General features: G+C 49.7%; 1 protein-coding gene across 4 annotated transcripts in view; it reads right to left on the minus strand.

Annotated features, from left to right (window-relative positions):
• Positions 1 to 209: 209 nt before the first annotated feature.
• Positions 210 to 11799, minus strand: part of PRKDC (protein kinase, DNA-activated, catalytic subunit) — a 149612-nt gene continuing 138022 nt past the window's right edge. For 3 of the 4 annotated variants that reach the window (XM_024742667.1, XM_024742668.1, XM_024742666.1), the window contains exons 77-86: positions 9108 to 9312; positions 8190 to 8257; positions 7480 to 7700; positions 7154 to 7246; positions 5065 to 5154; positions 4807 to 4878; positions 4519 to 4720; positions 3911 to 4099; positions 3173 to 3312; positions 210 to 1741 (exon numbers count right to left, since the gene is read on the minus strand). In XM_024742667.1, coding sequence (XP_024598435.1) covers positions 1537 to 1741; positions 3173 to 3312; positions 3911 to 4099; positions 4519 to 4720; positions 4807 to 4878; positions 5065 to 5154; positions 7154 to 7246; positions 7480 to 7700; positions 8190 to 8257; positions 9108 to 9312 — 1485 coding nt within the window. In that variant the 3' untranslated portion in view covers positions 210 to 1536. Of the gene's footprint in view, positions 1742 to 3172; positions 3313 to 3910; positions 4100 to 4518; positions 4721 to 4806; positions 4879 to 5064; positions 5155 to 7153; positions 7247 to 7479; positions 7701 to 8189; positions 8258 to 8429; positions 8560 to 9107; positions 9313 to 11799 lie in introns of those variants that run through there. The other variant, XM_024742669.1, reaches the window with a different exon arrangement.

Below are 11799 nucleotides of genomic sequence, written 5' to 3' on the forward strand. Positions count from 1 at the left end.
CAGATTCAGTGCAATCCTGATCAAAATTCCAATGGCCTTTGCTTTTTTGAAAAGCCAGTCCTTAAACTCTTCAATTTCATGATGTTCAAAGAGAATAAGTACAAACCCCACAGCTGTGCTGTCACTTTAACATACAGACAATATTTCAAAGTTCACAAACGCCTATCTTAGCGGAAGTTACTGGTCATTGATCAACAGCACTTCGAACATTCTTGCAAGTTGATGAAATAATTTTTATTTTAGAAAGTGTTTACAGTTTACATCTTTACTCTTTCCCCACGATTTTATTTTGTCGATTGGAAGCTGTGTGTAGGCGTCCCGTCCTAAGGGAACTTAGAATTTTTTTGTTTTTTTTCTTTAAATGTTTCAGCCACGCTGTGCAGCATGCTGGACGTCTCAGTTCCCCGACCAGGGATCGAACCCAAGCCCCCTGCAGTGCAAGCACAGAGTCCGAACCACTGGACCACTGGGGAAGTCCCCATAAACGTTTCTTATTAATGCCATAATGCATTCAACCTGTATCTATCAGAATAAGTTTGTCAAGTAATACAATGAAATAATTATAAGATGAAATGTTTGCTTGTGAAACTGCATAAAAGCTATACACTGCTTTGGGAAAAAAACTTTTAATGTTCCTTAGTCTTAAGATTTACTATTTCCCAAAATCATACAAGAGTTTCTAACTAGACATGTTTGAAAAAACAGTAACAAAAAGCTCAAAGCCCACCTGAAATCGGCTCCGGGTGGGGACAGAGGCCCTTCGAGTGCAGAGGAAGCTGCTTCTGTAACTTGGTCTGGCTGCTCTAGAACGCATGTTTTATCTCCAAATAAGGATTCATTTCAAACAGGGATTTCTTTTATTTTCCTAGAACCCGAATGCTTAGTGCTATCCCTACTTTCATACTTGGAATTTCTGAAGCTTTCCTGAGTCTGGGATGCAAAGCTCTTTCATCCACCTTCCCGTTGTGATCAGAGTAGCAAAAGTGAGTGCTGAGACCAAGGTTTTTCCCTCTCCTAAACACTTTCCCTTCCAGAGAACAGTTCTGTCATAAAATGTCAAAACTAGAAGAGAAAAATGTGAAAGGGAAAAACCTACAAAAATATCCTAAAATGTCAAATACAATCATTTCTAAATATAATAAGCCTGACCTTATTGCTAACATGACTCTCACAGAGTCTCCGGGACGACGTCTTCTGGGTGTGATTTCCATGGCGCCGCGAGGCAGGTCGCAGAACGCTCACGTACACAATGAACTACCACAGCTCTTGGTCCGCTCACAGCACTCGCGATCTGCTACGGTCTTGATTCCGTGCTCTGCACGAGTCTGCCCTTCTGCATCCATTTTAACCCTAACCTGGTCTATGATTATGGCCTAGTCATTCACCCATGCCAGCATTCACTTCTTCATCAGGACCTGGATTCAACTCGGGATACAACTCTGGTGCTTCGGGACGATGAGCCCACTGACTGCTTGGATCAAAGTTTAGGACACTCTCTCCACACGCATGCCCTTTCTCTGCTGAATCCCCAGGACCTCACATCCAGGGCTCCCACCCTTCCCAAGTTCTGCCAAGGATGTTGGGGTCTGTCGCCTGGTCAATCAAGCACTTCACCTGGGCCTCTTCTGAAAGTCCACTGCCTGGCTCCTGGGCACGGACGTTGTGATCTCTGCTTCCTTGCGCTACAGCGATGTAATGCTCAAAGGCAGGCACCTTCTCATGGCCCAGAAGTAACTCATCACTGGAAAAAAGATGAAACAAACATGAAGACACAAACCACGCATGATTTTTCCTGTCCAAACCAGACATTCCCCCTCACCACGCAGAATATTTTGTTGCTCATAACCTTAAAGCCAAGAGATTCGATCTGCAGGAAACCAGAACATGATGGATGCTGGGAACGCCTGTCTTCACGTGTCTGTGTGGACTCACTTTTACTTCGCTTGGGTTAGTACCCAGAATGGAACGCAGGGTCCTATGGTACCCCACGTTTAACTCTTTGAGGAACTGCCACACCTCCCCACAGTGGCTGTAGCATTTTACCTTCCCAGCAGAAACACCGAGGGCTCCGACTTCTCCAGCCCTCACAACAACTCGCTATGTTCCATTTTTTGATTCCAACAATTCTAGTGGGTGTGAAGTGGAATCCCACTGCATTTATCTGATGACTAATGATGCCCAGCATCTTCCCATGTGCTTGTTGGCCATTTGTGTGTCTTCTTTACAGCAATGTCCGTTCAGGTACTGTGGTCATTTTTTAATTGAGTGGTCTTTTTATTATTCAGCGGTAAGAGTTTTTTATGTATTCTGTACACAAGTCCCTTAGCAGCTGTATGACTTTCAAATGTTTTCTCCCATTCTGTGGGCTGTATTTTTACTTTCCTGATGGTAAGCACTAAAGTTTTCAATTTTGATGAATTTATCTGTTTTTTCCTTTTCTTGTTTGTGCTTTTACTGTTATACTTAAGAGTGCCAAACTGTCACTGCCAAATCCCAGGTCCTAAAGATTTACCCGTGTTTCTTCCTAAGTATTTTACAGTTTTAGCTCTTACAGTTAGGTCTTTGATCCACTTTGAATTAACTTTGTATGTGGTGGGAGGTGGAGGTTCCGCCTTCATTCCTTTGCCATTTGTTGGAAAGACCACCAAATGGTCTTGGCACCTTTGTCAAAAAACAACTGACCGCAGACAGCCTTTTATTGTTAATTAAATGGGAAAGTCCAACTTTTTTTCCTTCTTGTGAATCATTTCTACAAATTCCTGTTTGTTTTAGACCTCAACCAGAAAAATGGGAAAGCTATGTTAAAGGTAACCCGATTTGCACACTTGTTAATGAGCCGCCGCTGTGCTCTCCGCACCTCGGGGCTGTGCCGCCAGGGTCCCATTCGTCCTGAAAAAGGACAAGAGTAAGTTTAAAACCTAAATCTCCTCGGGCAGGTAAAGGTATTCATGCAACAGTCTAGGAATGCGGTGCAGGGACCCCAGGCAGACTGGAAAGGGCTCCAGAGTTAGGACCTTGCAGGGCAGTGGAGAGGCCGGCCTCCTCAGGCCGTGGCCCTCCGTCTGTCAGTGCCGACACCACAGGCCGAGGATAAACATACGGTGTTCATTGATTCTTCCGGAAACGCCAGCGTGTTGGTGTGTGTTTGCTTCTTACACAAATAACGTCTTACCAGGTAATAACTGCTGGATTGGCACCTGCTAACTTTCTCTTGGCATGATGTATCTTCTGCCGGGGATACCAGTTTTTTTCAGTTACATTTATTTCTTGAATCCATGATCCTCCTTTTCTTAGCATTTTCTGTTCAAAATTCTAAAGGAAAGGAACATGATTTTTTTTTCTCTGCTTAACAGTATACATGATCACATTCACACAGATTCACCAAGTAACGATCTTAAAAGAAACAGAATCTCTAACTGGGGAGGGCGCCGCAGCTTTTCATGCAAACTCTCACGGCAGCACAAATAACAGTGACCACGACCGTGAGGGTCTTACCCTTAGGCTTAAAGTATCCCTCCCTGTGGAGGGTGCCTTTGCTATGCTCCCTTTTGGGGGCAGTATTGTGAAGAACCCTTGAGATTTAAGAAAGCACTATCTGTCTTTATGATCAAGGAAGACTTTGTGTAGAACAGATTTTAAACTAAAGCTTTTCTCAGAGAAACCAAACCCACCATCACCAAAGGGTTAAAAATACTCTCAAGTCAGTTTCCTCCAAATAAAAGGAACGTCTCATCTGATTTTCAAGCCAAGCCAAATGATCCCAAGTGTTCATTCTGAGAAAGTGCTGTACAAAACAGTAAGTATTTTAGTAATAAACACAACATGACACATTCCCACCAGGTAACAGGAGATGTGGGTCAATCACAGGCACGCTGTAACAAAGGCACAAAGCGCGAAGAGACCACCGCACCTTCCAGTCAAAGGACGGCTCCTTCACAAACACGTCCATGGCGGTGGTGAGCAGGTCGGGGCGCGAGCGGAAAGCCCTCAGCGCACACACCATGGTGCTGCCCACGAGCCCCGTTTCTTTCAGTGGTAGCATCAGGGTGATAAACTGGCGAGTCAGACGGAAAGGCATCAGCTCAGGGACCGGCAGAAACTACAGAGAAGAGGACGTGTGAGAAGCAGTGGATGCGGGGGAGGGCCCTTCCACGGCTGTCGCTCACGCGTGGGGAGCACACCAGCTCCTGCCACACGGATGTGAAGTCACTGTGCCCACGGAGAAGGAGACTTGGAGCTTGATGTCAGGGAGGGTGCGCTTCACATCCACGCGGGATGTGTCCATGACGGGGCTTCACAGAACCTCCTACCTTTTTACAGGAGCACGTTTCTCTTAGCTCCGATTATCTAATCTATCGGCACACCTTCTACAACCTGTCTGCACAAGGCTGAAACACAGCTGAGATTTTCCCTTTCCACAAGAATGACAACGTCAACGACCATGCAAACCGACCGCATGCAGAGCGGTCGCAAAGCCCAAGGGCAACTCCAGCCCAGAGCGGAGAAGGGCACGCTCACCTGGGTGGCTGATCCGAAAGCATGTCCAAAGTCGATCCCGATCGCGCCGCCCGTCTCCAAGCTCACCATGAGGTTGTTCAGGTGCCTGTCTCCGATGCCCAAGACCCAGTGGCTGATGCACAGGAGTGCGTGGGAGCTGGCAAAGTGGTCGCGGAGAGCCAGGAAGGCCTCGGGGCCGGTGCTCATCTTCAGGAAGGCCCGCCTGCAGGGCGACAGTCGCGTGGCCTCTGCCCTCTGCCCTCTGCCCCCGCCCCCAGCCCCCGTGAGCAAAGTCGGGAATACTCTTACTTTAAGAGATCAGCCGGCACTTTACTTTCTCTTTTTCTAAAAGATGTGACTGTTTCAGTGCGACTAGCTCCCCTATGATTTAATAATAGGAAATGTCCGATTAGAACTTCTCATGACTTGAAATTTAAACCTCTTTGTTATATTGAAGCTCGAATATCAGACAACAGCTAGATTTTGATGATCTGAGGCAACACTTGCTAAGAAACAAAAGTGAATACGCAACTCTGAGAAGAATGAACTGGTCGGCGCAACACATACTTGAACATGAGCGCGTAGGCCCCAGGGTCACACCTTCCCGACATCCTCCTCAGCCAGTCTCTATACTCAGACGCTGGTGCCCGGGGGTCACTAACAAGTAGGGAAAGAGAAATCAGCATTAGGAAGATGTCCAGGGTTGCTGATTTCAGAGGCAAACATCACCAGGAATTCACTGAAAAGTAGTGAAGAGCCAGGGAAAATAAACGTGACTTTAATCATATTTAATATTAGCACTGAACTCCTGCTACTCTGGGTCTAGGATTTCCACACGCCATTATCCATTCTTCATCACGCCTCAAGAACCATGGCTATCTCCTGTGCAAAAGTTCAGGAGCAGAACCACCAGATGCAATAAACGTCCCACTTCACACACAGGAACAAGATGAGCTGACGACGCAGGCATAAGGTCCCACACGCCTGACCCTGGGCGGGACCCCTCGCAGCAGGACAGCACCACGTGCAACTTGTTTAAAGCACGTAAATCACTAAAGAAGCAAAATGGCCACAAGCTACTTGTTGAAGACAGCCTGTCTGCTTCTGTCATTAAACACTGCCACGCTTTTTTTTTTCTTTTAAACCATTTCCAGTATGCAGACACAGACAAAATCCACAGTAAGTGCCAAAAAGTATCTTCTCAAATGACGATGGGTTTGAATTGAATTTGAAAAGCTTGTTTTCAATAATGCTTCACAGGCAAAAGGCAGTGTGGGGACAGGTGGAAACACTGTGTTACTTGTATGTTTAGCCACTTTTGCGTTTGCATCAAAAGTTTTAACAATTTTCCTTAAAAATAATAATAATAATAATCACTAAAGACAGAACAACTTCACAATATGTTACTTAGTAGTTAAATCCCTTAAGGTGAATCTTTTCTGAGTTGCTACTACATTAATTTCACAAAGAGACCACTCCATTTCCATCTAAAGTCTCTCCTAGTTTCAATCGGATAAAAGTCGTCAGGCTGGAAAACTGCAACATGTAAATTAAGAAAAAAACAGCAATGATCTTAGGGATGGGGGCTTGAAGTGCCTTGTTTTAAAAAGGTAGTGGGAAGTAATGTATACAATTCCATATGTGAAAAGCACTTTATACTCCCTGGACACCTGTGTTTACCGGATGCCTTTCACTCTCTCCCATCTCACAAGTGGGAGGCGGGGGGCGGGGGCCGTGGCTCAGGCCCCCTGTGTGTCAGCACAAGCACAAGCGAGAGGGGGGCCCCTGGCCCCGGGGTGCCGGTCCTGCAGGGGCTGCAGGAACAACTTCAGGCAAAAGACTCAAGTGAATGGAAGTAACAGTTGGTAAACACTGCCCCACGTAGCAACTACTGTCCAGGAACGAGAGCGTGACCGATGAGAACACCGGCCCCGCGCAGGCGCTCTCGGGAAGGGGCAGGAGTCCAGTGAGGAGAATCTCCTCGCCCGCCAGCCTAACGCTGGTCCCCCAAACGTGCCAACCCTTGCTTCAAAACGGCTGTAAGCCATGCTGTCCTTAGTTTTCTTTACAGAAACAAGGAACAAATTTTTTTTCTAAAACTTCCTGATTGAAAAATAACATGCTCATCGTAGGAAAACTGGAAAATAAAAAAGGATAAAGGAAAACAGAAAAAGCACCTGATTCATGACCCGGACCTATGCACCCACCTGCGCCCCCTACAGGCCGGGGCAGCCCCACCTCTCCAGCCTCAGCTGCCTCGTCTGTACAGAGGTGACAACGATACTCACCTTCTTGCTTTTTGTAAGAAATAAATGACTTCATACACATTAAGAGCTGAGACTAGTGCCACAGAAAATGTATAATTAAATGTTAGCTGCTAACCTTACTGTTTTATTTTCCTCAAAGAGTCTTTTCTTCCCCAAAGTTAATCCTTTTTTAAAAATTGTGATAAAATATATGCAACTACTGTTTAGAACCCTGGACTCCATTTCCTTTGTTCACCCATGGAGAGGCAGATTGAAGTACAGGCCAGGCGGCGGCCAAGGGCGCCAATGCAAGGGCCTGAAAATTCAGGTCCCTGGAGGCGGGGTGGAGGTGACCTGTGGGCTGGGGCGGCCGGGCAGGGCCGGGGCAGGGCCCTGGGACTCCAGGTCACCTGGTGTAGGCCGCCTTCTCCTCCCGTGACATGCTGCTCAGAAGGAGTTCCTTCAAGGTGCAGGTGCTTTCGATCCATTCAATTAGCCCCAACCTGAAAGGAGAGAACAGTCATGAACACCCCTGCCCTCGCTTCTCTAGAACACAGTTCTTCCCTTTCTCCACGAGGATGAACATCACAGGCTGAGCAGCGTCTGTGCTGTTGGCCTCTGTCCCGTGACACCTAGAACCCGAACCGTCACAGGACCCCCTCCTCCCCTTCCCGACAAAACCCTTTCCGGTCCTGTGCCCCCTGCGCCCCCATCGCCCGCAGGGGGCTCTGCGCACCTGGAGGTCATGGGCACCACGCGGTAGGTGGTCACCTGCAGGCCCCTCTGGCCACAGGCGGCGTCGCGGGCGAGCACCGCGTTCATGACCTGCAGCAGCTGGCAGACGCGCTGGTCCTGCCGCAGGTCCTCCCCGCCCTTCACCAGGAAGGCGTACTCGCGCTCGTCGTGCCCGCGGACCACAATGCGTACTGGTCTCCTGAGCGAGGCCATCACTCTCACCTTTAAAGGTCAAACGAAACAGCCCGTGGCTCATCACCAGAGGGGAAACGAGGCCTGGGGCACGCCCTCCAGGGACACAGGAGCGCAACAGAGCAAAGGACAAGCGAGGGCCCTGAGTCTCCTGGTCCCTGTTCCTGCCCGGCTGCAGTGCCAAGAGGTGCCAGGTTTCCGGTGACAAGTGAAGTGCTTATGAACATGCGTCCTCGGGAACAAGCCACACACGACATGTCCACTTGCTACATACAGACACTTAAGACTCGTACGTTTGTCTCACTTTCACACACACACACACACACAGAGTTTATTCTTCGAGTTCACTAGGTCCTTAAACATGACTGATGTTGAAAGACTGGAAACATTATATTAAGGCCAGTAAATTCCCATCAGAAAACTTGTAACACAACCCTCAGAGAACCCCGTGCGCTCGACACCGGCACGGGGAGTGAGCTGCCTCTCCCGGAACCCGAGGAGCTGACGCCCGGCACCTACCCGCTCGTCGAAGCCGGCGATGCGGGCGTGGTACTCGGGCATCGGCTTCCCTCTGCCATCGTACTGACCTGGGACAAACCACAGAAGCCTGACTCAGAGGCTGCACCCTGCATTTAAAACACACCCACTGGTCTAACAGGAGGGGAGTTTTAACTCGAAGTTTTCACTGGATGTATTTTTTTAAATGCTGCCATTTCTCAGTTTGACAGGCCGGTGGACGCCGCTTCCCGTTCGGGTGGAGCAGACAAAGGCAAACAGGGACGGTAGCGCCCCGGGCGAGCACCCGTGCTGTTTCCAGCGGAGTCAAGCTGCATGTCAGGAGGCTCTGTTTTTGGTGGTTTTCTTGAAACTCATGGTATGTGATGCACAGCTGTTAATAATAACAAAAGAAATTGTTTCTCCAAATCCCTTTCTCCCCACTGGAATAAGGACCTAAGTGACCACAGTGAAACACCTGGTCTGGCAAATTCCACGGTGAAGACAGGGCGGGTCCTCAGTGCCACTAGCGTCCCTCCTGCTGGCACGTCGTGTGCCATCACCTCGCTGCTTTAGGTGGGACCAGCGCACACCCCACAAAGCAGTGTGCAGGCACACCGCGTTTTACTGCACTTCTCAGATGCTGCAGTTCCTACCATGCGCGGGTAGGTTCAGAGGACATTACCAGCTACCGTTATTAGTAGGTGGACGTCTGAGCGCTTGTCTTAACCAGGAATAGGACTAGACGTTTAATAAGCATACTACTCACAGTAATTATAGATTTTCCTAATGATGAAAAATATGTGGAATTTCAAATTCTTTTTAAAGAAAGAAAACTGTCAGGACCCCGATTTCACCATCTTAGAGTCAAAAGTGCCGGCTGCAGCACGATCTCCTCCAAGCACCCTCCTGCCCACCCCCGCCGCCGCGAGGCGAACTCACCAGGGACCTCTAGCTCGTCCCTCAGGAACTCCGCCCTGAAGCTGCTCATCCAGGGCGAGCACTCCTTCAGGTTCCCCGGCGCCTTCGAGGCCCTGCTCATCCTCCCAAGCAGCAAGCTGGTGATGCTGCGGAAGTCCTGGGGCCTCATGCCAGGGAGCTTAGAGCCTCCTCTCCCGAAGTGGTCATCAAATTCTTTCCCAAAAGCCTGAAATTAATGATAATTTACCTGAAATATTAATGTTTAGCTGAACTTCTGAAAAAGTTCCAGGCTCACGAATCTTTACAATAAACAGGTGCTCAAGTTGTATTGGGTTTTTTCTGTGCTTTTAACTGACAGTTTCACTCTCCTTGAATGTTTCAACACTCTTAAAGCACAGCAGGCTGCCTTTGTTTTTGTCTTTGTGTGCCTTTGAGAAGATGGAAAGGATGACAGTCAGCGGTGACTTCTGAGCATAAGTTCTTAATAAGGGCTTTATACACATGGGGAAATCCTTTAACCTCTGGGTCCGTTGTACAGCTGCTGATCTGCACCATCATGACAACGGGAGTAAGTAGGAACAAAGTACAAAATAAAGGACATAATTCAATGGAAATGAACAGCCCAGGGACTGCCCTGCTGGCGCGGTGGTTAAGAATCCACCTGCCGATGCAGGGGACACGGGTTCGAGCCCTGGTCCGGGAAGATCCCACATGCCACGGAGCAACTAAGCCCGTGCACCACAACTACTGAGCCTGCACCCTAGAGCCCATGCTCCACAACAAGAGAAGCCACCGCAATGAGCAGCCCCCGCTCACGACAACTTGAGAAAGCCCGCGCGCAGCAACGAAGACCCAAACAGAGCCAAAAACAAATAAACAATTTTTAAAAAAATGAACAGCCCAAAGTTCTTCCTCGCAGCAAAGAGAAAAACATAAGAAAAAAACACTTTCCCTTAGTGAGGGTCTTTCAAGCCATTATTTTGGATCAAGAACCAGTATAAATAGCATTTGGGTAAGCTGTATTTCTAGAAGCGATTATTATTAGAAGTTCCCTATCCTGGAATATATTACATCATTCTTTGTATTAGTTTCTACTCAAATATTTAAATTATAACCCTGATATCAAAACTTAAAAAACAAAACTCAAGAGTATTACTAACGGTGACCTAAGGTGTCAAGATTCACCTGATCATCTTTAATTAGAAATGTTTTCCCAAATGTAGAACTAACCCCACATCATGAGCCTGGTATAAATGAAATATCAGCTCTGTTTTAGACAATCCACTACAGGAAAATTCACATATATAAAAATGGACTGAAAGTATAGAAACAGTCTGCAATCCTTAGAATGAAGGGAAAGATCAACCCGCATTTCCCAGCATAACCAGAACCAACACTGATCCAGATGGCAAAATGCCCCTAAGGGGCCCCTAGACTGAAACCTGAGGCAGTTCTGTTTTAGTGGATTAATATTTTAATTAATCGACGCAAATTATGTGCTGATTTGGCACAAAGCAGAAAGTTCCAGATGGACCGTCCCAGGTACTAGGAAGCAAGCCCCGGACAGACCACGGCTGCAGCTGTGGGGAGGTTTCTGCCGGGCTCGGCCCTGCTGGGCGAGCGGTGGGCTGAGCTTGGCCGGGACAAAGCCCGCCAGGCTGCGGTTTCCAGGGTGGGGCCAACAGGCAGACCCCCACCCCCCCCCTTCGCAGGAAGCTCACGGCGTCCCCTCTGCCGCCCTCTCGGTCGGCCCTGGGCCGGCCACGTGCTTAGCACAAGCGGCGTGGCTCAGAACGAGGCCTGGCGAGCCCCAGACCCTGGCCGATTTCACACGTCAAGCCTGTTGGGGCCGCCATCCCTGCTGCCCGCCCGCTGCCCGCCGGGGCTGCTCCTGCACTGTGACCGCAGAGGCTGGCGCGGCCCCAGCTGGGGACAGGGCGGACGCAAGCGCCTTCCCACCGACGGTTCCCGCTGTGGCCGCGGGCCCGCCGCCCTTCAGGACCTTCTCAGGACGTGGGTTGCCCGCCGGGGACCTGCAGTCACTGGGCAGCAGTGCTGTGAGGCTGACCTGATAGGACATGGGGTCGAACACGCGTCATAAAATGCAGTACGTGCCCAGGTTTAGGGTTTTACTGTCACTTGAGACACAGCCCGGGACACATGAGGCAGCAGGTAGTCCTGTCTGTTCCCACATTCAGACAGTTAAGGGAAGCTCCCCGAAGCAGGGACGACTCCCCCAGCCCTCCCTCTGGAGGTCAGAACCGTCCCCCGCCCGCGTATCCGACAGAGACGCCAGCGGTGGGCTCCGTGGGCAGAGGTGAGTGGAGTCGGGCCTGCCCCCGAGTCTGACTCAGGAGGGCGCCCCCGAGTCACTCTGCCTCCTGCACAGGAGCATGGCTCAGTGGACGAGGGACACACAGGCTGTGGAGCAACCCCCAGCGCCCAGAGGGGAGGCACCGACACAGGCTGCAGCACGCGTGCCGCCGGCAGGGCGTGTGACCGACGTCTCGCTGGAGCACTTGGCACACCCCCAGGGGACAAAGACGCTCCTCCGCATCAGCGACGTGCGACTGGCGAGCGCCGCGGCTCCTGCACGCGCTAAAGCTTCCTGAGGTTTCGTGAACAGAAGCGGTTTCACCAAACTGTCAAAACGAACTCAGCATGACAAACGCAGGAGAGGTGCACACAGGTGCGGACGGAGGAGGCCCACCCC

The sequence above is a fragment of the Neophocaena asiaeorientalis genome, unplaced genomic scaffold (genome assembly GCF_003031525.2).
Source record: "Neophocaena asiaeorientalis asiaeorientalis breed wild unplaced genomic scaffold, Neophocaena_asiaeorientalis_V1.1 scaffold226, whole genome shotgun sequence".
NCBI lineage: Eukaryota > Metazoa > Chordata > Mammalia > Artiodactyla > Phocoenidae > Neophocaena > Neophocaena asiaeorientalis.